A 23,584-nucleotide genomic window follows, 5' to 3' on the forward strand; every position below is an offset into this window, starting at 1 on the left:
AAGATAGGTGTGGCTTCTGCCCTTCCCGGAGCTGGTGGTCTAGAGCGGACTCAGCGAAGGACGGCTCCAGAGCTTTCAGTACAATTGAAAAATTGTAAAGGATTTGGTGATTTCATTTGTTTGAAAAGATACATTTATAGCTCTTGAATCATTTATAAATTGTTGTGGGGACAGGATCGACTCTTCTGTCTCAAACGTTTGGCGATCCCTGCTCTAGAGCCAGGCTCAGCAAACTACGACCTGAGGGCCAACTATGTCCCACCACTTGGTTGTATAAATAAAGTTTTATTAGAATGCAGCAATCCCATTCATTTTCAACGGGTCTACGCTTGCCCGTGACCTGTAATGACAGAGTTGAGTAGCTTTGTTAAGAACCTTTGACCTGCAAAGTCACAAAGCATTTATTGTTATTATCAGACCCTTCACACAACTAGTCAGACAGTCTGGGTCTAGGGGGGGGGGCAGTGTATGTCACGGGGAGCCCTCTGATCAGAGGGAAACAGGCCAGAGAGGACCCTTTGAGGGGAGAGTCCAACTCGGCCTCAGTGGAAAGGAGGAACCATCTGGGAGCCTCCCCTCAAAGTGTCAGCCTACCGCCCGCACTAGCTGTCTGTACCCCTGGCTACTCCCCAGAATGGTTGGGAAAGGCTCTTTTTCATCAAGCCCAGCCAGAAACCCAGGCCCAGAGAGGGACAGACAATTGCCCAGGGTCACACAGTGAGGCCAGGACAGAGCCTGAGGAGAACCAAAATCACCTGCCACAGAGGAAAAGGCCGTCAGCACCTACGTCTTTCCCAGTGAGGTAATTGTGACCTGACTCAGCCTTGGTCCAGGATGACCAGCCCCAGGGGAAGTCCCGAGTGAGGCAGTGAGACTTGGTGGAAAACAGGGGGGTCATCACACACAGCCTTCACAGCTAATGCACACCCCCGGGAAGGATCAGGCCAGGGTCAGGAGCAGCCCACGAGCATCAAGGCTGCCGTCTCTCTCTCTCTCTCTCTCTCTCTCTCTCTCTCTCTCTCTCTCTCTCTCTCTCTCTCTCTCTCTCTCTCTCTCTCTCTCTCTCTTTCTCTCTCTCTCTCTCACACACACACACACACACATTGACTGGGGTGGGGAGGAGCCAGGGCAAGGCCAAGCCCCAGATGCAATTCAAGGGCAGGAAGCCCCTGTGTATCAAGGCCACAGCCCTGGGACTTCTGTTCCCAGATCTCGATGGCACCTGAGAAGGCTCTGTTGCCACAAATGTGGGCCGGCGTGCCTGTGGCCTTAAGACGTCCAGATGGAGGGCAGGGGAGCAGACACCTGCATTTACATGGACTCCTCTGCAGAACCCCAGTGAAAACTGAAGGCACCTGGAGCCAGGTGGAGAACATCCACCTTAGTCTTGGGGCCACACAGATGACTCCCAGCTGTCCCCCTCCCTGGGTCCCCACGAGTCCCTCAGCCACAGGCTCCTCTCTCCTAGGCCCCCTTCTCCCTGACTCCCATCCAACTGGTCGTCCAGGTGCCTTGGGATCTCCCCATGAGCATCTGCAAGGTGCTTGGCCGCCCCAGCCACCACCTCCACTCTCCCTCCCTGATTCCGCCTTCTAGACTTTTTACTCCCCTGCAGCTCCGCTGCCACTGTTGTTGTTCAGTGCCATAGAGTGGGCTGCGACCCTCATGAACAACGGAACCAAACGCTGCCCCATCCCGCGTCATCCTCACAATCGTTCCTACGTCTGCGCCCGGAGTCCATCCATCTCCCAGGCTTTCCAGATCTCCTTGGTTAGACCGCGCCCGACTCGAACCGCCCCCCTCTTTGAAGTTCCCCTCCAGGCTGGCGGAGGATGCTCAGCAGGCGCCCTGCTCAAGGCTTCCCTCCGTCAATTTGAGATGGACTTGAACATAGACCCCAGTCCGTTTCAGTTTCCCGTGTCCTTTTTTTTCCCCAGCCACTCTGACCAATATTTAGGTTTGAGGGATACAGAATCTGGAGGAAAAAATATTTTTTTCAAGGGGGAGGTGAGGGAGTGCTTAACAGGCTCACAATATGTTGACACAGGGCATCTCCCAAAATGAAACCAACAAGATCCCGTTACACCCTCCCGGCGCCCACACCCCTCCTCCTTTCTTCCACCATAACCTATTCCGTCACTCTCCTCCCTGCCCCCCCTTCCCTTCGGCTGTCCCTGGCCTCCTCGTAATCATCAAAGCCTTATCTATGGGTGTGTAAACCTCCTTGCTTTTCCTCTGTTTGTTCCTTAGAAGAAAGGATTGATTAAATATTTATCTTCGGGAGATTGGCGAGGACTGCCAAACAATGCTTTCTGCTTGTGTTCGTGTCTTGCAGGGTTTAAGAACGTTGTCGTTTTGTTTTGTTTTGTTTGTGGCTGCGTACTACTCCACTGTATGATGTGCTGTTGATCCATTCTGAAGGGTCTTGGCCCACCAGACCCTGAGATGCCGCCCTTCCTCAGAGGCCTTCGGAGCCTTCAAACCTGCGCCCAGGGTAGGGCCTGGCATCTTGTAGGCAGGCATCCGGTATGTTTGGGCTGGATGTCTGGGACTGTGTTTCTCAGACACTGGAACATTCTGTGTGCGCACGAATCCACATGCAGGAGAGACTGTTCTCTGCTTACTGGCTAGTTGCCATCAGCAAGCCGAGCCTTGGCTCAAGCTGCCGGGCCCTGCATCATCCCTGAGCAAACCGTGCGGATCCAGAGGGCTTTCATTGGCTGGCTTTGGGAATGCTACCCACCCTCGCTTATCCATCGGCATGGTGAAGCACCCAAAACCAGGCCACTACACAAAAGTGGACCCTGGGGGGAACTAGAGGATGGCCACACCTGTTGCGAAATGGAAGATGGCTAGGTTGTCGCCTAACTGCCAAATGACGTCATTGCGGAACTGCCAAAGCCCTGAAAATCAGGGCCCAGCTGAGCTCACCAAGAACTTGAACCATCACGCTCAGAGTGGTGCCATTGGTTGCTACCAGATGGATGTCGTTGGTGCTCAAGATGGTCACATAGCAGATTCTCGACTGCCACCAATGTGAAAGGTCAGAGAATGAGATAGCCGGTGAGTGGTGTGGGTCACAGGGCCTTTCTAGTCCTGCTCAGTCTAGAAGCTTCACTGAAAGGTGCTTGGTATCTTAGCAACACACCAACCTCCACGGACAGGCACTGACTGGGAACGGAGCCTGGGTCTCCTGCAATGAAGATAAACATTCTAGCACGGACCACGTACGTTCCTACAAGTCTCTGACTCTGGTTTTCCATACATGCAGTGTTCAGCAATTCTAACCTCCTACTATCCTTTACCTTGCGAGTTGAACACGAATAAGAACAGCATTTATTGATCACCTGTTCTGTGACCATTGCTTTATGCACAAGTGCTTTTCAAAGAGGTTCAAGGAATGTAACACTACTAATCAGTGCTACAACCAAAAAGTGTCCCAAGAAGACAAACCCACCGCCATCGAGCCAATGCCAAACCATTGCCACCCTTAGGGACAGGGTAGAACTGCCCCCTTGTGATTTCTGAGATGGTAATTAAACTGTCCCAGGGTATAATAATCATGGGAAATCTCAAGGAAAGAAAGGTCACCAGAATTTGTTTCTCAGTTCTACATATTACAGAGGAACCTTGGTGGCGTAGTGGGTTATGCATTGGATAGGTAACTGCAAGATCAGCAGTTCAAAACCCCCAGCTTCTCCCAAGAAGGAAAAATGAGGCTTCCTACTTACATGAAGATTTACTGTCTTGGAAACCCACAGAGACAGCCCCACTCTGTTCTATAAGGTCCCCATGAGTTGGGATCCTCTGCTTGATGGTGAATGTGCTCCACTGGGAGGGAACCCTGTTGGTACAGGGGTGAAAGCACTCAAGTGCTAACCGAAAGGTCCATAGTTCGAACCCACCTACTGTTCCTCCGGAAAAAGATGGCTCAGTCTGCTTCATCAAGATTTGTAAATCTGTAGCCTTGGAAAGTCCTGTGACTCATGGGTCACTATGTGTCAGAATCGGCTCAACAGGAACCAGTTTGGTTTGGGATTGGCTTATCCCTGGGAAATCTCCAAGAAGGAAATGTATGCTGTGCGATCCCCAATCGAGACTGGCTGGGACCAGTTTATGCTGCTGAATATTTGACAACCAGTTGTCCAGGGGGAAAGGCTTGCTTGCCAATTTCCCTGGTATAAATACTTCCAGCATGTCTGATTTGAGGCTTCCAAGCTTTCAGGCAGAGGTGCGGAGAAAGGGGCACTATTTAGCATTTCCATTATAGGTGTACAAGACCCACGAGTTACTTCAAGAACATAAGTAAAGAACATGCGATAACATCATTAGGAATGCATGTCGAGCCCACGTCACCTTTGTTCTGTTTTGATCTCCTTTGTTCTTGTTTTTTGGAATCAATACAACGAACCTTCTGTTTCTGCCGGGACCACCCAGGGACACTGATGACATTCTTCACGATATGCACCCATCCGTTCCTTGAGTTGCTCTTCCCCATTACTATCAACGTGTTATTCCCCAGGATTTCTAATTTTTTGAGTTATTGTTCTCACTCTAATAGATAGCTCTTCACTGCTCCCAGCAGACACTTTTTCCTGGCTAAGCTAAGCTTAATCGTTGTATGATTTTAAGAAGACTTGAGGGGATATTTTGGTAAGTTTTAAAGGTAATCTTTGAATCATAGATGTAGGGAGTCATTGGCCTTCGGTGGGTCTGGAAAGTCTGAAATCTGGGAGAATTTTGACATTCTGTTTCATATATCCTTTTGATCAAGAGTCTTCTATGGAAACTTTCATGGTAGCTGGGCAGCATCTAGTTCTTCTGCCCTCGTGACAAAGAAGGTAGAGTGTGTGGAGTTAATTACTAAAGGTGCCATCTTCTCTCCTGATCCCGACTCTCCTTCTTCCTCCGAAGCTGCAGGCAGAGAGACACTAATTGCCATGCTTTATCTGGTCATTTGTAAGTTTGTGAGACCCCAGGTACTGTGAAACATATTAGAAGGTAGGGTGGGAACACGGAAATGAGCCAGTCAGGGTGTGATGTAGCAATGATGAAACATACAACTTTCCTCTAGTTCCTAAATGCTTCCCCCACCTCCCCACCCCCATTATCATGATCCCAATTCTACCTTACATATCTGACTAGACCAGAAGATGTACATTGGTACAGGTAGGAACTGGAAACAGGGGATCTAGGGCAGATGATCCTTTCAGGACCAGTGGTGTGAGTGGCGATACTGGGAGGGTAGCGGGAGGGTGGTTTGGAAAGGGGGAACCTATTATAAGGATCTACATGTGACCTCCTCCCTGGGGGACGGACAATAGAAAAGTGGGTGAAGGGAGATGTCGGACAGGGAAAGATATGACAAAATAATAATTTGTAAATTATCAAGGGTTCATGAGGGAGGGGGGAGCAGGGAGGGAAGGGGAAAATGAGGAGCTGATGCCAGGGGCTTGGGTGGAGAGCGAATATTTTGAGAATAATGAGGGCAATGAATGTACAGATGTGCTTGACACAATTGATGCATGTATGGATTGTGATAAGAGTTGTATGAGCCCCTAATAAAATGATTTTAAGTGCACCCATGGGAGGGGGGGAATACACCTTAGACCCAAACACTGAGACCCTAAAACCTTGACCCCAAGCTTCCAAATCAAGGGACCAAGCCCCCCGTGAGGCGTTGGATTGTACCACGAGCAATCTCAGAACCTACTCTTTCTTACTCTGTTCTGAGAGGGCAAAGGCTCACTTTGGTGGATCAAGCACAGAACACGCGGGGCCTAGAGTTGCCAAGGCCAAGGTGCCCCACAGGGGGCTTTACCGTTTGACACGTGTAGCAGAGGGGATTATGGACATGTAACTGATCCCACAGCACTGGTCATGGCATGCGTTATGGCAGGGTGACGATTCCCGAAAGGAATGACTCAGTGGGTCTCTGAGTTCCAGGGTCACCTATATGGGTCTAGTCCTGTCATTCCAACTACTTTGGGTTCTTTCGCCAAAGTACTTATCTGTTGGTTTGTTTGTCTGGTTTTAGTGGGCATTAGGTGGTGGTTTCGATTCCAGATCATCGATAGTGTATTCAGCAGTTAGAACTACCCATCTAACGTCCTAATAGCTGACCCAATCCCCTTATTCTTTCTCTTTTCTTTCTTCTTTTTTGTTGTTGTTGTTTTGTTTTGTGTGTGAGCGGAGAGTGTATGCGTGCCTTTGATTTTAATATTGTTAAATATTATTATTGTTTAATATTATTAATGTGCGCCCTTGATTTTAATCTCTTTCCTTGTAAGTTCAGGTCATTCATTTTTATTCATGGATGTATTTGGCAACCAGTTCACCAAAACTCCTGAAATTTCTGTTGGTTTTTGTAAGCCAACGCAGCCACAAGCCAACTCCACCGCCCAGCCTCCCCGTCACCACCATCCCCACCCCTGCTTTTGTGTGGAACGTCAGAAAAGACCAGCCCTTCCTAGAATGCTCGTTCAGAGCAGCACTCCGTCGGGGCTGTATCCCCTGTTTCTCAGGCTGGGGAACCACCGTCCAGAGAAGGGATGTGACTGTTAAGGGTCAAAAACATCCCTGGCTTTTCTGCCCTCAAACCCTGTTCTTCCCAAGGCACCCAGGGGAGTCATTCCCTCAACGCCCGTCTCCTGAGCACCTACAATCTTCCAGATGCCATACTAGGCTCCTCAGCCTTGCGGTGTTTGCCATGAGGGAGGCGGCCGAGAGTCTGGCCAGAGACTCTATTCTGCATGATATTGTCATGGTGGACACATGGAAGTCTGCCTCGTCAAGCTCTCAGGAATGTACGGTTCTCGGGGGTAGACTCCCGGGAACTCTTGACTCCAGGGCATTCTATGGCTTCCAGAGGACTCTTCAGCAGAAGCAGCCGAACCCCGACAATCTCAGACAGTGATAGCGGCAGGAGCTGGGTCCGGGGAAAAGAAGTGCTGCGGGTGGTCTCCGTACTTTCTGCTCAGTTTTGCCATAAACATAAAACTGCTCAAAAATGTAAAATCTATTCATTAAAAAAAAACTTCAGTGTCACATTTAGGACCCGCACACCCATACACACACATGCACACACATGTACCTATGCACACAGACATGCACGTGCACACCTATGTATATGCATGCTCACACGTACGCATACACACATGTGCACACGTGCATGAGACAGGCACACACGTGTGCAGATTCACATCCACACAGATGTGTGCACACACCTGGTGCCCCTTCTTTCCTAGATCAAGTCGAGCATGAACCGCAAGAACGCCAAGTACCTGCTCAAAGGCGAGTCAGCCGGCAAGGTCTTCCGGGTCAATGCAGACACCGGGGACGTGTATGCCTTCGAGAGGCTGGACCGGGAGAAGGTGTCCGAGTACCACCTGGTTGCCCTCGTCGTGGACAAGAACACCGATGAGAACCTGGAGTCTCCATCTAGCTTCACCATCAAAGTCCACGACATCAATGACAACTGGCCTGTGTTCACACACCAGCTGTTCAACGCATCCGTGCCCGAGATGTCAGCTATGGGTACCGTGCCCTCCCCGTCAGTCCCTCCCACTCCCTCCCTCATCCCCAGCCAGGAGGCAATCCCACCTCAGGGCTCTACTGTCTGCGGCTGGGATTCAGACTGCAGCAGTGGTTTCATAGGCACGTTGCCACTTTATATGGCTCGAAAGGAACTCTGGGCCTTAGACTAAGCTCTGACCTGTTCCCAGACTGAGCCTTGACCCTAGTCATGAGGCTGAGCCCTCATCCTGACCATGGACTGAGCCCTGACCCTAGTCGTGAGACTGAACTCTCATCCTGACCATGGACTGAGTCCTGACCCTAACCATGAAACTGAGCCCTTATCCTGATCATGGACTAAGCCCTGACTGTAGTCATAGACTGAGTCCCAACCCTAGTCATGAGGCTGAGCCCTCATCCTGACCATGGACTGAGCCCTGACCCTAGTCATGAGGCTGAACCCTCATCCTGACCATGGACTGAGCCCTGACCCTAGTCGTGAGACTGTACCCTCATCCCACTCACAGACTGAGCCCTGACCCTAGTCGTGAGACTGTACCCTCATCCCACTCACAGACTGAGCCCTGACCCTTACTATCGACTAGGACCTAATCCTGGCTGGCAGGCTGAGTTTGTTCCCTGCCCCAGCTCCTCAGAGATGCATGCCCATCTCATAACTCTGTGGAGCACATCACAGGACTGGCATGCCAAGAGTGTAGGCTTTGTACATGGAAAGTGCCAGCCCTGCGACCAAGACAGGAAAGGCCACCACTAAGGGCCACAGGCATGGGAGGGACAGGTGTGGGCACCCAGCGCCCTTGCCCCAGAGCACATTGCCTACACCTGGGCCTTGAGTGGTTACCCTTCCTTCCTCAGGGGTGACCTGACCACCCCCTTGCCCAGGGCCCCTGGAAAGTGTGGGACCCGGGAGCTGATGGAAATTAAGGATGTGATGCCACATGATCGCTTTACCCCCACCCCAAGGCTCACAGTACCACCCCCCTCCCTCCCTCCACCCACTGAAGTGCCTGGCCCCTAGCCCAGTCTCCTCCGAAAACAGAGCCACGTGTCTCCCCTTCTGGGGTCTTCTCTCTCCCATCAGCCCTTATCCAGGAAATGGGTAGCAGGATGGTGGTCAGGGGACAGCATCCTAGGATTCTTTCTCTGCAGGAACTTCGGTCATCCGTGTGACAGCGGTGGACGCAGATGACCCCACAGTGGCAGACCACACCTCTGTCATGTACCAAATCCTGAAAGGAGACGACCACTTTGGCATCGATGAATCCGGTCTGTGGGACTTGCCCTTCTGGGCATGCACCACCTGGGTGTGGGGGAGGGGAAAATACACCCTAGGTCCAGGTGCTGAGGGACGCCTAAGCTGGCAGGTGACACCTATCTACTCAAAGGTTTGCCAACCATGGAGCCACATGGCCCAAGAAGTCACCAGCATCACACATTAAGATAAGGTACCTGGTGGAGGAGAAGGAAGCAGGTGCCCAAGACATGGACTCAAGTTCAGGGGACAAAACCAGGGCCTTGTTACCCAAGCAGTGACAGTAGGGGCAGTGGAGAATGCTGTTTGGCCAGTCTGGTTTCCACACTCAGCTCTGCCACTCACCACCTCCAGAGACCTTGGCCAGTCCTCTATGGCCTGTAATCTTAGTTTCCTTACCTAGGAACTGGACACATATTTACTCATTCATCTTTCGTGATGTCTGTGGTGTGTGAGATAACTTGGCCCCATAGCCACTATTCAATCAAGGTGACTTAAGAGAAAAACCTAAAGACTTCATTTTAGGAGTAAGACAGAAGTCCGGCTGGCCAGACCTGGACACACTGTGAAATACAAAGCATAGAAAACACGCTTCTCCAACGGTGGTGCAGCAAGGCAGGCATCACTAATCCATCACCAACCACACTCTTTCACCATGAGCCTAGGAGTGGCTACAGGGTTTTTCTCAGCACACTGGTCTGCTTGGCCAAGACCAGGGTTGGTCAGCTTGGCCCAGCAAGCTGTGGCAGTGGGCTTAGACCAGTGGTCTCAGCCCTGGCTACACGCTAGCATCACCTGGGGAGTTTTGAAGGCCACTCTGGGGGTGGTCCCCAATGTCTACATCTCTGTAAAGCTCCCCAGGTGACATGGGTCCTGCTGGCACGTGTTTTGCAGGAGTAATTTTCACGAAAACTTCAAACTTGGACCGGGAGACCCAGGCCAGATACGAGGTCGTGGTGGAGGCCCGCGACGCTCAGGGGCTCAAGGGGGAGTCAGGCACAGCCACCGTGCTGGTCACTCTGAAAGATGTCAACGACAACTTCCCCATCTTCACCCAGCGTGAGCTCCTCCCCTGGGGGCCTGGTGGGCGGGGGAGGGTGTGTGTGTGTGTGTGTAGTGCTTCAGACTTCACAACTTGGGGGCCTCTCCCCCCCAGGTGGGCCTACCGGGAAAGCCTGTGGTGCCCTACCCCCCCCATCCCTCACACACCCCCAAGGCTGCCCACCCCACCTTACCACCACCCTTCACTGGCCAGAGCACTCCCTATCTGGTGCCCCAACAGCCCCTAGGACTCCACTCCCAGGTAGGAGCAGCCCCAAACTGCTAGAAGCCCCTCCACCAGAATCTCACCTGTAGACTGGTTCTCTCCCAGTCCCCGCCTCTACCCCTCTACCCCCACCCCCATTTCCAAACAAGCCTTTTCATCGGAGGCTTGGTTGCATCTGAGCATGCCCAGGCGCCTGGAAGGTACAGGTGGTCTCTCTAGTCAACTGAACAGCCAAGCAAAGAGCCTGATGATCCAGCCATGGGTGCCCCTTGTCTACCTGTGCGTTTCGAGACGGGAGGGAGAGAGGAAGGGAGGATGGACAATCAGACAGCTGAACCCCTTTGCCTTGGCATCCCGAATAATAGCCAGAGGTCCTAGCACCACACCTGTTGTGACTATGAGGAGTGTCTTCTATGTCCTTGTTTCACTGTGACCCCTGCTGGTGTCATGGTTACATTTGCGCTGCGATCCCCAGAGTTGGCAGTTCGAAACCACCAGCAGCTCCGCAGGAGAAAGACTGAGCTGTCTAGTGCATCAACAGTCAGGGCCGGGGAGAGCCACAGCGGGATCGCTGTGGGTCGGCATTGACCCCAAAGCAGTGAGTGAGAGTCCTATCTGGGCGGAGTGCATTCGAGTCGCTGAAAGGGAGCGCGACCTGCTGACCTCTTTGCCGCAGCCAAGTACACGTTCGTGGTGCCGGAAGACATCCGCGTGGGCCGCGCCCTGGGCTCCCTGTTCGTGGAGGACCCTGACGAGCCCCAGAACCGCAAGACCAAGTACAGCATCGTGCAGGGCGAGTACAGGGACACCTTCACCATCGACACCGACCCCTCCCGCAACGAGGGTATCATCAAGCCCGTGAAGGTCGGTAGCCAGTGGCCGCCACACCCACCACTGGGCATCCAGGGCTCTGGGCTTTGGGCAGGGCGCCCCGGGGGTCCGCCCAGAGCCCAGCTCCCTGGAGGGGGCGGCGGGGCGCGCAGGGGAGGGCTCACCGAACTTCCCTCCCTCCCGCAGCCCCTGGACTTCGAGCACATCCAGCGGTACAGCTTCACGATCGAGGCCACCGACCCCACCATCAACCTCCACTACCTGAACATCCACCCCACCAGAAACATCGCCCACGTGGTCATCAACGTCACCGACGTGGACGAGCCCCCGGTCTTCCAGAAGCCCTTCTACCACTTCCAGCTGCCGGAGAACTTCAAGAAGCCGTTGATCGGCTCTGTGCTGGCCTCCGACCCCGATGCTGCCCGGCGCGCCATCGGGTAGGGGCGCAGGGGGGTTGGGGGCGGCGTGGCAAGCGTCCTGGCGCCGTGGCATGCGCAAAGGGAGGGACGGAAGTCAGCTTGTCCTGGTCCCAGTGCCCTCTGGGCACCCCGCCCCCAGCCAAAACGTGATGGGCACCTGCTGTACCTGAGGCGGCGACCCCCACATGCCCCCAGGAGTTCCTATCGCAGCCACGCAAGCACGATTGTGGAGCGGCACTTTGCCGTGGGCCCTTGCTGCTGATCAGCTTTGGGATTTGGGGTTTTCCACGTTTTTCTTTTTCATCTTCCCATTCCTGTTTCCCCGCTATACTATCAATCTGTCTTAGCAAGCCTTCTATCTTCTCCAGAGCCCCATCCTGCTTGATAATTTTCCAAAACTCTGCCATGTTGTTGATCCTAGCGCGCTGTGCTATGGACAGCTGTGGATGGCCAGGCCTTTCCTCCTGGCGACCACTAGATGTCCTCACGCCACCAATCTTTCTGGCCATCATTTGGGACTCCGGGACCTTTGAATAGGACTCTTCCAAACACATCCAAAGTGTGCCTACCAATTTGTTCAATGTGCCCACGCGGCCCTTGGCTGCCCAGATACTTAGATTATGCCATCATTCCCCACCATGGCTCTATGCTAAGTTCTTGAAGGGACACCCTGGCGATGCTGTGGGGAAAGTCCACACCTCCAAGTTGGGAGCTCCAGCCCAGCAGCCAGTCCTTGGGAGAAAGATGAGGCTGACGGCTGCCATCAGGATCCAGGGTCTCAGAAAGTCAAAGGGGCAGCTCTGGCACTGTCGCCGTGGGTCGCTATGAGTCGGAAAAGACTGGAAGACAGTGGGTTTGACATTCGTTCCTGTGCACCCCGGAACCTCCTGATGCCTCTTCTCTCGGTGGAGCCAACTACAAAACCATTCTATTTGACTGGATAGTAGTTGATACTCAATCTTAGCATGCTCAATGCAAGTCCCTCCCCTTACTAGTCATCATTTCGTATCATTTTTGTCCGTTTTCAAGCATTCATTCCTCAATGTGAATTCTAAACGTATTTTATCCAGGTTTTTAAAAATCAAATTTTGCTGACAATTGTGTTTATGCCTCAGTTGGAATTCATGTTTCTATGTGATGAAGGACTCCTTATTAAGGTACAAAATATGTCTCCCATACATTTGGGGACTGCTCCTTTTATTGTTAAAAGGGTGCTCTGGTGTGGATTAGGCGCTAGGCTGCTGACTGCAAGGTTGGTGGTTCAAAACTACCAGCTGCTTCATGGGAGAGAAAATGAGTCTGTCTGCTACCATAAAGACTTACAGTCTCAGAACGCTCACTAGGCTTGCTATGAGTAAGAATCCACCTGGTGACAGTGCTTGGATTAGGTCTTTGTTGCATTTTCATTCTAAATAGTCGATGGGCATGCTTGCTTAATATTTGAGACCAGGGTCTATTTAGGAGAATGATTTGCGTTTGGTTTTGTCTTTGTTTTTCACTTTAAAGAGATAGGGGCATTTTGGTTTGCTGAAACATATAGTATCTTTGATGTAATGTGATGGTATTCACATTCTTTATTCCCCCTAGAATATCTAAGCATTTGTTCTATTCCCTGACTTTCCTATCCGGTTAACAAAACTTTAGTCTACCTTCGTGGTGGCTTATAACTTTTATCCATGAATAAATTACACGATGTTTTCCATTTAAACATTTTACCTCCAATTCCATGTTGCCGGATATTCATTTCCTGTTTTTTTGTTAATTGTGTTTGCCTGGTTAAAAAAAACAACAACAAAACAAACTCCCAAGCTTTATGTTGAACTTTTCTAGGTCATTTGGCATGAAGAGGTCTCTTGAAAATAGGAAGCAGTTGGGTTTTGCTTTTCAATCCAATTTGAAAAGTATTGTGTTTAACCTATTGACGTTTTTTCGTCGTCAGTGTTTGGTTGTATGTCTTCTGCCTTGTTTTACACGTTCTACTTCTCAAAGGCATTCGCTGCTACCTCCCTCGTCCTCGTCCTGCCTGGGCAGTCTATTTCTCTGTGTTTTCCCTTTCCCTTAAGATAGTAGGATAGAGCACCTCTGCTCTTACTTTCTCCCCTGAAATTTACTTCTACCTGTAACATTACATTCTTTTCCTGAACTCATATTTTCTTGTTACACAAATGGAGCCCTGGTGGTGTGGTGGTTCCACACGGGGCTGCTAACAGCAAGGTGGGCAGTTTGAAATCAACAGCCTCTCCAGCCCCATGAGAGAGAGAGGAGACAGTTACAGCCTCTGAAACCACAGGGGCAGTGTTACTCTGAGAGTTAGACCACACTCCATGGCAGTGAGTTTGAATTTTCATAAAGACAAATTAGACATACATGACGTAGCCATTGCTTTCTTATGTATGATAGACTAACAGGTGAATTTTAATTCCTCCAAGTTTGGACTTCAGATTGAGATGTGTGCTAATTCGTGGATTAAGTTATCAAAAAAAAAAGTTTTCAGGTTTCATCTTTGTGGCAATAGACTTCCTAGCTCTGACGCATCTGCAGATATCTTAGCTCTTTTATTGTATTAATTAAATTGATGACTTTATATTAATAGTGCCTGTGCATTGTCATGGGTTCAGCATTGAGCTGCTAACTGCAAGGTCAGCAGTTCAAATCCAGCAGCTGCTCCGCTGGAAAAAGAAGAGGCTGTCTTCTCCCAAGAGGATTTACAGTCTCAGAAACCTCAAAGGGGCAGCTCTGTTCTGTCCTATCGGGTCACTATGAGTCGGAATCAGCTCAATGGCAGTGGGCTTACCTGGGCTCATGCGGATACCAGCCACTTGCCTTCAAAAGTGCTGTCGATGTGTTCTAGGACTTAATTTTGTGGCAACAGCCAAGGAATCTGATTCTCTTTTTATCAAATAAGGAATTCACTTTTCTGTCTGAACGTCTTTCGATTTCTTCACACAGCCTTGAAATTCCAAAGTGTCATCAGGATGTGTCTAAATAGGAATCATTGTTAAAGTTATGCCCCGTATCAAGTGACACTTCTTGATCAATCTTTTATCCATGGATTTGGACCTCTCTCCAGTGCAGGAAAAGTTTTCTTTTAGCATATCATTTCCTGTTTCTTCTACTCTATTTGTTCTGAATTTTCCTCAGTAGAATCAACTATCCATTTTTCCATAATGTATGCGTATCTATATAGATACAGCTATTTATATACACACATATTTTTCCACTCTCTTTTTAATCTCTTCATATTTTTTCCTGATTTGGGGGAAAGGTTTTTCTATTTGTTTCGCTTCACAAATTTCCGATCCTTCCAATAACTCCTGACTTCTTTCAGCTCCTCTCCTTTCATTTCTTCCCGGCTCTTTTCATTCGTCACAGAAACTAAGCCCAGCTCCTTGAACTCGAAAAATCCCATTGCGGCATGACTTCAGCCTTTTGGCTAAGATCAAGTATGGTGAAAATGCTCTAGCCCAGGGGTTGGCAGACTTTTTTTTGTTTGTTTTTTTTGTTGTTGTTGCCGTTTTCTGAAAGCAATTTCATTGAAGTATTGTTTGCACTCCTTTGAAGTTTACGATGTGATGGTTATTGGCAGATGCATAAACACAGCAATCAAAATACTTCCATAATCCTCAAGAAGTTTTCTTACACTGCTTTCCTGCCCATTTCTCCCACTGCCACAGCCATACAGAATTAGTGTTAATCTTTAAATGTTTTCTATAAATAGAATTGCAAAGCATATATTCTTTATGTCTTGCTTTTTTCACCCAGCTTAAAATGTATTATTGCTGTATGGATATACCAGTTATTTATCTTTTCATCTTTTTAAAATTAAATACTTTTACTGGGGGCTCTTACAGCTCTTATCACAATCCATACATTCATTCATTGTGTCAAGCATATTTTCACATATGCTGCCATCATCATTCTGAAAGCATTGTCTGTCCACTTGAGCCCCTGATATCAGCTACCCATTTCTTCCCCCGCCTCACTCCCACACTTCCTCATGAACCCTTGATAAGCTATAGATTATTATTTTCATATCTTACATCATCCTCTGTCACCCCTCACCCACTTTTCTATTGTTCATCCCCCTGGGAGGGGGTTATAGATTGATCCTTGTGATCAATATCCCCTTTCTCCCTGGCCTCCACCTTCCACTAATCCTCTTGGTATCTCTACTCTCCTTGTTGGCCCTGAGGAGTTTATCTATCCCGGATTCGGATTCTCTGTGTTGCAGGCTCTTATCTGTAGCAGTGTGCATGCTCTGGTCTAACCCGATTGTAAGGTAGAATTGAGGTCATGATAGTCGGGGAAGGAAGCACCAAGGAGCTAGAGGAAAGTTGTGTGCTTCATCGGTGCTATACTGCACCCTGACTGGCCCATCTCTTCCTGCATCCCCTCTGTGAGGGGATGTCAAATTGTCTACAGATGGGCATTGGGTCTCCACTCCATGCCCCGCACCCCCATTCACCTTGGGTATGGTTTTCTTCTGGGTCTTAGATGCCTGATACCTGATCCCATTGACACCTCATGATCACACAGGCTGGTGTGCTTCTTCCATGTGGACTTTGTTGCTTCTGAGCTAAATGGCCACTTGTTTATCTTCAAGCCTTTAAGACCCCAGACGCTATATCCTTTGATAGCCAGACACCATCAGCTTTCTCCGCCACATTTGCTTGTGCACCCCTTTGTCTTCAGGGATCATGCCGGGAAGGGTGAGCATCAAGAATGCCAGGTTGTTAGAACAAAGTGTTTTTTCATGGAAGGAGGACTTGAGCAGGGTCTGCAACATTTTGAGGCTGAGAGCCAGTTCTGTCCCTCACAGCAATTGAAAAATTATTCAAAAGCCACAAATATGTATTTCCAAATAACTGAACTCACCGTTATCTGAAAATGAAGCCACTATAGTTTTATTTTCAGCTTCAGTTTTACTTCAGGGCCAAAAGAGCTGCATGTGGCTGGACACCCGGGTTGCCCACCCCTGCTCTAGCTGGACTCCCAGGCACCACTTGGGGTTCAGTGATGACAACATCATTAAGGTCGAATGGATTCTCTCTCTGCCCTTGAATCCTACTGAGCTGCTGTGTAGGACCCCTTGTTGTGCTGTGGGGTCGGGTGAAGTGGTGGGCAGGAGGATGGCGAAGGGCCTTGTCTGCCATGCTGAGATATCTCAATTCTGCTACGGACAACAGAAAACCACGGAACTTTCTCCAACCCTGACAGATACTCCATCCGCAAGACCAGTGACAAGGGCCAGTTCTTCCGAATAACGCAGCAGGGGAGCATTAACAACGAGAAAGCACTGGACAGAGAACTGTACCCCTGGTATAACCTGACCGTGGAGGCCAGAGAACTGGACTCTAAAGGTGAGTGAGCCCGTCTGCCAGGAGACCTGAGTGTCAAAGGAAACCAGCCTCCAACAACCAAAGGGCCAGAAGGCACTAATGTGCGGGGATATGAGCTACAAAGATGGTAGTAAACTCATAGAGGAGAAGAAAGATAGGCGAGAGAATGCAATACAGGAGTCAGATGCATTTGATGCTAGCGTGCTCACCTCAGCTCTTGATGGACCTGGTGAACTGGGAGAAGTGAGAGAGAGCCTTTATTATTGGGGACATTTATAGGTAGTCTTAAAATATGCATATTCAGTAATTATGTGTGTCACAAGGTGGGCAGTATTTACATTAAGGTCCCTGAGCTCACAGGTGAAGAGACCTTATACCAGCATTAGGGGAAGGTACAAGGGGGGCGGGAGGGGGTGTCACAGTGGGGAGAGCAAGAGGTTCATGTCTGCTTCTGTAGGGGGATATAATCCACATGTGCTCCCTTTAAGGCAGCATGGCTGTTAAGGGGAGAATCTGTGGGTATGATTTTTAAAACAGGATCATGGACTTGGACTTGACCTCTAACTTACCCGAGTGGAGGCTTTCCTCCCGTGGAAGAGCAGCTTTCCAGAGGCCCTCTGTGATAAGTTAGGGACCATAACCCTCTTCAAGTTTCCCTCAGTGTTCGTTCCCCCACCTGAGCATTTTTCTTCTCTCCCAGCTCCTGCAAATCCAGCATTATCTGTCATTTCAGTCCCCAGAGGTACCATCAGCATCTGCCAGACACCACTCAGCTGGGTTGCTAAATGGAGCCTCCATCCCCAAGGGTGGCCCATGGACCAGCACAAACCCCTGAGACCACATTGGAGGCCCAGAGGCTCCGCTCCCAGCCCAGACGGAATCAGCATCTCGTGCACGCTATAGTTTGGGCAGCACAGTTATAAAGCAGGTGGCCTAGATGCCCCCCAAATACCAGTCACCAAAAGCATTTCTAAACACACAGTTTGGCAGGACAGTTTCTATGAGCCAGGGCTTCAGGATGCTGCTGCTTTGGGGGCTGTGGCTGCACTAAACACAAAATCTGACCAGCCTCCAGACCTGACAGGGCTGAGTTCTCTAGGAATCAGGGTAACTTTGGCCAGAGGGAAAGGCAAGTGTAGGGTTTGGGCATCCTTCACCAATAGGAAGAAATCCCCACAACCCTCTGGAAGGAGGCCTGATATTCTTTCTCACTTTGCCTAAAAGTCCATCAGAGTTTAGAGAGGGCATGGCTTAGCCAAGGCCCTCTGGTGTCACCCTGGAGCCCCCAGCCTCTTGCTGGGCCAGCCAACTCCACTTTTCCAACATGGCTCCCGGGCCCAATCTCCAGAGGTTTTCTGGTGTTTTCCCATCAGCCCATGAGCCTTCCTTCCTGATCTTACTCGTCGATTTTTTTTAAACATTAAAAGTCATCACTGATGATTAAAAACACAGAAAAGATTAAGAAAATGGACATTGATTTCCCTCCCGTAATTCCACTGGCAGAATTTTACTGTTTTTGTTTTGCTTTGTCTTGTTTCTGGTAACTTTCGACACATATTTTTATGGAAGGGACATAGGAATATTTGTATAAAAGACCGTGTTGTGTATTTCTTAAAAGTTAACCTTACTCCTTAGCCATTTTCCCATGGTACTAAAAAAAAGCTTTTGGTGAACTTAATTTCAATCTGCCTGCCCATGGGCATGTCTGTGGATGGCCACGAACGCTCCCTTCTTTGTCAGCCCATCACCTTTTCGGGACTTCTAACAAACACCCTGATGCGAGAAGCTTTCCCTCTCGCTCTGCACGCTCTGTTCACGGGTCTCTTCCGGGGTCCCCCAGGCAGACCCCAGACTCCAGCCCGCTTCTCGCCTGCAGGGTCCCCGACGGGCAAGGAATCTATCGTGCAGGTGCACATCCAAGTCCTGGATGAGAACGACAACGCGCCGGAGTTTGCCCAGCCCTATGAGGCAAAAGTGTGTGAAAACGCTCCCCCGGGCCAGGTGAGTCTGACGCGGAGGTAGCGGTGAGGAGGGGGAGGCAGTGCCACCCTGCCACACCCGCTCATCGCCAGCTGGGGTTTCACTGGGCTTAACGTCACCCGCACCATGGCCTGCAGGGAAGGTAATAGTCCGTGGTTGCACGACATGGAAAAAGTTAAGGCTGAGATTGCTGCAGAGCGTAAAGTGGGGGAGACAGAAAGAGTGGTTTTGTGGCAAGTATGTAGGTGAATGTGGCAGGTTTTAGCCACAGTGCAGGCTAAACCCCGAATCTCCATCCCTGGACCGCAAGCCTCTCCAATCCCCGCTGATCATCCCGCCCCTTCCCTCACTCCAGCTGGTCATGCGGATCTCGGCGACGGACAAGGACATCACCCCGCGCCATGTGAAGTTCAGATTCTCCCTCAGCAACGAGGACAGCAACTTCACGCTCACGGAGAATCCAGGTGCCCGGGAGTTTGCAGGGTCAGGGGGGTGTTATCTGAGTCTTGAAAGACAAACTAGGGTCGGGCCGGGCCTGGCATTTACAAGAGACGGGGCCGTTCATACAAACCTACCACTTTACTGGTCCGCGTCACCTGACCACACTGCCAAGTCCGGCTGATCTGCGGAGAACAGGTAAGGGGGCAGGCCGGCCAGCCAAGTATCTCCTTGGGCGCCGGCATCTCTGTGCGTCACCAGAATTGCCAACTGCTCTGTGGCCTGGGCCTCTACAGTCATCTGAGTCAAAACTGAACCTGTGAAATCTTTCCTGTCCAAGATGCACTGTTTTAATTCCATGATAATAACTCCTTACTGCCAGCAGGCCCCAGAACAGAATCTGGTCCACCAATCACTGCCCAGAATTCCTTATGATGTCATTAGTAGCCAATCAAAGTTCCCCCACCAGTATGTGCTCTCTAAAGCTGAGGGGATTGGATTCCCTGTACAAGCGCTAGCCTCTGCATTCTGCTCAGAAAATTTGAGGTCTTGCTCTTGGACCTAAATGACACGATCCTTTCACCCAACAGAGGGCCGAAACACGCTCTATCTATATTAGCAACCCCTTAGTGGTCCGAGGTCACTGTATTGAAACAGCATTTGCCACCACTGAGGAAGGGTTGGGGCCCAGCCGTCCTGAAAGGGTGAAGCCTAGGCTAAAGGGCCCTATATCACTTCTCTGACACAGACCCACCTTAAGGAGTCTACTGCATACACGATGGGGAATGTGGATGTGACCTGTTGGCACTGACAAGCCAGTCAATGTTCAGCAGCAACTGGTAGTAATAGTTTCTGTCGCCCGATCTCCAATGCCCACCTCAGTCCCATCGAGGGGAGTTTGCAATGGGGTCACCCCATAGACTGCCCACAGACGACCCAGAAGCAAGTCTGTCGGTCTCAGGGCAAAGCATGTCCAAGTCACACCTAATTCCAGACTGCCTTGTATGTCAACATTTCCCATGTCACTCGTAAAGTGCCGGAGGACATATTCCTGGCCTTCATTCATAATAGACATGGCTATTTAATGATGGAATGCCAGGGGATTTCATATGAAAATCTAAGATGACCTCCTCTGCCTTCTCCTGGCTCCCGGAATGGATTAACCCTGTGTGACCAGAGTCATCCTGGAGTAGGGAGGCATGCCCTGGACCCACCCTCCTCTGTCCATGGGTGTTAGAAGCTCCTGGGATCCTGTGAAATGCAGATTGCCTGGCCTTCTGCCTAGAAGCAGAGTGTGTGTGTGTGTGTGTGTGTGTGTGTGTGTGTGTGTGTGTGTGTAGGTCATATCAGGGTCTAATAGTATATCTAAGACACCTCTGATTTAGACTCAGACGTGAGTTGGGACAGGGAGTGGGGTGGTAGCCTTGGAGCTAGGGCACACTCCCCACTGTCTGCCCAGGCAATCCTCTTGCAGCGCCCCCGGGGACCGGTGCATTGCATTTACTGTGGGAAAACATGTTTGTGGTGAGCGCACAGGCTTGCAGAAATGCCCTTAGAAGTTAGCACAATGGGAAAAAGGCTTTCTCGAACTTTATTTTCCCCCCACTTGCTGGCGGTGCTCAAAAGAGTATAATAAGTAATTAGAACAAAAGGCAACCTGAACTGTAGGTGGAGTGGGTTTAGGGAAAGAGATGGAGTCAAATCTGTCAGTTGCCCCCAAAGAAAGGTTTTACATTCTGGCCATTGTGAACGGCTTTATCAAAGCAGCTGCCCAAAAGAGCCCTTCTCTGGGAGCACAGAAGCCTAGTGGCACTGTCCGGTAACCACTGGGCTGCTATCCACAAGGTCAGCGGTTCATATCCACTAGCCGCCCGGAGGGAGTAAGTTGAGGTTATCTGCTCCAAGGGAGACCATTTAGTTAGTCCTCTCCCTTAAAGACTGACAGCCTGGGAAGCTCACAGGGTTGCTGTCGCCTGAAAGGCAGTGGGGTCGGGTTCTAGGGTCTGAACTCAAGTGTCTGAAACCTGAGACAGGGGGATGTAAAGGGCGGAGAAGCAGCCCAAGCCACAGCGAGCTGGGGCAATCAGGGCGGGATTTGGGGAGGTGGCAGGCCCCGTGCCTACAGGGGTCCGTGTCCCAGCAGCACCTGACTCAGTGGCTTTGGTGTTTTCAGACAACACTGCCAACATCACAGTCAAGTATGGGCAGTTTGACCGCGAGCGGGTCAAGGTCCACTTCCTGCCGGTGCTCATTTCAGACAACGGGGTGCCCAGCCTCACGGGCACCAATACGCTGGCCGTGGCGGTGTGCAAGTGTAACGAGCGGGGCGAGTTCACCTTCTGTGAGGAGGCCGTGGCCTTGGCGGGCGTCAGCATCCAAGCGCTGGTGGCCATCTTCCTCTGCATCCTCACCATCGCCGGTCAGTGACAGGTGGCACTGGGGGCGGGGGGAGGGGAGCCTCCCAGCTGGGGGTCCAGGCCCAATGCTGCCTCCAGCCGCTGGGCGCCCTGAGCCAGGGCCCCACCCCGGGCCTGCTGGGCACACGGGCGGGGTCCACCAGGTGGCAGAACCGAGCCACTGCATGCCCTGCTGAGAGGCCACAGACGTGTCCACGGGGATCCGGGTTGGCCCTGGCATGCCTGGGGTCTCGGAGGGCGGGTCTGCGGTGACTCTGGTTCTGCTCGCCCGCAGTGATCACCCTGCTCATCGTCCTGCGCCGCCGACTCCGGAACCAGGCGCGGGCCCGTGGCAAGAACGTGCCTGAGATCCGCGAGCAGCTGGTCACCTACGACGAGGAGGGCGGCGGCGAGATGGACACCACCAGCTACGACGTGTCCGTGCTCAACTCGGTGCGCCGCAGCGGACCCCAACCCGCGCGCTCGCCGGACACGCGGCCTCAGCTCTACGCGCAGGTGCAGAAGCCGCCGCGGCGCGGGGCCGGCCTGGCCAGCGCACCTGGGGAGATGGCGACCATGATCGAGGTGAAGAAGGGCGAGGCGGACCACGACGGCGACGGGCCCCCCTACGACACGCTGCACATCTACGGCTACGAGGGCTCCGAGTCGATCGCTGAGTCGCTCAGCTCCCTGGGCACTGACTCGTCGGACTCGGACGTGGACTACGACTTCCTCAACGACTGGGGGCCCCGGTTCAAGATGCTGGCCGAGTTGTACGGCTCCGAGCTCCGGGAGCCGGCACTCTATTAGGGGGAGAGCTGCCCTTCCGGGTCTGGGGACCCAGACGGCTGCAGCCCGAGCCAGTCCGGCACCGGGCACCAAGTCCCGGAGGAGTGGCGTCGAATGCAGGCCCAGCACCTCCTCCCCGTGGACTCCGGCTTCCCTCTGGATGCAAAATCTCGGTCCCTGGAGCATCCAGAATATATTTCAGTGATTGCCACACACCCTTATTTGCTGGGAAAACCAGCTGGTGTTCTGAATGGACTCCAGGAACCCCACAACCCTGTTATCCTCCCCCCAACCCCCACCCACGCCCAGGCTCCTCAAGGCTGCACAGCCGAGCAGCTTGGGTCCAACTGCAGTGATCCCTGGACCCGGTGATGAGGCCAGTACAGCCCGTCCATCCGGAAACAAAAGACCAGACACCCTCACCTGCAGCCCATTGGGCATGCGTGCTCCCGGGAGCCCAGGGCCTGTCCAGAGGGAGGAAGGGACCACTTGGCAGCCCTTGGCCCCCAGCCCTGAGGTGCCCTCACTGGCCTGCCACGCGGTAACTGCTTTCCTGAGCGTTGAGCCTTCGACCACATTCAGGGAAATGGCTTGTTGAGCTTTGAAACCACTGTGAATTCATCCTGGAGCGAATAGTGTGAAAGATGACAGAGGGTGGGCCACCGCACCATGCCATGCAACCCCTCGGAAGAGGGCCTGGAATAACGAGACCCCATTTGAGCCTCACGGGCACCCCTCCAAGATGTACCTGTGCGCTGGGGCACTTGTTCCACAAGCAGACGACCTTCTGATCTCTGCCTCGCCAGTCATTCACTTCTCTATCTGTCTGTCTGTCTGTCTGTCTGTCTATCTGTCTATCTATCTATCATCTATCTATCTATCTATCTATCTATCTATCTATCTATCTATCTATCTGTATATATCAATTCTGCCTTTCCCAGTCCCTCCTGGACTCTGTCTGCCTTTCTCTCCACCTCTGTAGGTGTGTTCTCATCTCTAACTAAGAGGTCCCCAGGATGGGACTCCACAGCAACTCTGGTCAATGTTCAAACCCCACCTGGGCTGCAGGACAAGCTTTCTGCCTTCGCACCTTTATGCTACAACACCTCAGGGAACCCCAGCAGTCTCCCCACAGGCTGCCCAAGGAAAGGACCAGCCTACCTGCTCACTCCCGCCATCACTGCATCGCCCACTCTCAGCCACGTGTGGAACATCCCAGTGCAGACACGCCTGAGGACGCTGGCATCCATCCATGCAGAGCAGCTCCGGGAGGAAGTGATCTCATTAACTCTCCCTGCATAGAGGCGGAGACTCCACTCTGGGAAGGCCCTGCCCAC

General features: G+C 51.5%; 1 protein-coding gene across 1 annotated transcript in view; it reads left to right on the top strand.

Annotated features, from left to right (window-relative positions):
• The window catches only part of CDH5 (cadherin 5), a 25,487-nt gene extending 3,219 nt beyond the window's left edge, over positions 1-22,268 (top strand). Inside the window, exons 2-11 of the mRNA XM_075537343.1 lie at positions 7,248-7,536; positions 8,686-8,802; positions 9,683-9,847; positions 10,732-10,919; positions 11,073-11,323; positions 16,523-16,665; positions 18,521-18,645; positions 18,980-19,088; positions 21,236-21,481; positions 21,754-22,268. Of these exons, the coding sequence (XP_075393458.1) occupies positions 7,248-7,536; positions 8,686-8,802; positions 9,683-9,847; positions 10,732-10,919; positions 11,073-11,323; positions 16,523-16,665; positions 18,521-18,645; positions 18,980-19,088; positions 21,236-21,481; positions 21,754-22,268 (2,148 nt within the window). The remainder of the gene's footprint in view (positions 1-7,247; positions 7,537-8,685; positions 8,803-9,682; positions 9,848-10,731; positions 10,920-11,072; positions 11,324-16,522; positions 16,666-18,520; positions 18,646-18,979; positions 19,089-21,235; positions 21,482-21,753) is intronic.
• Positions 22,269-23,584: the final 1,316 nt, after the last annotated feature.

This window comes from Tenrec ecaudatus, chromosome 18 (assembly GCF_050624435.1).
Source record: "Tenrec ecaudatus isolate mTenEca1 chromosome 18, mTenEca1.hap1, whole genome shotgun sequence".
NCBI classification, from domain to species: Eukaryota; Metazoa; Chordata; class Mammalia; order Afrosoricida; family Tenrecidae; genus Tenrec; species Tenrec ecaudatus.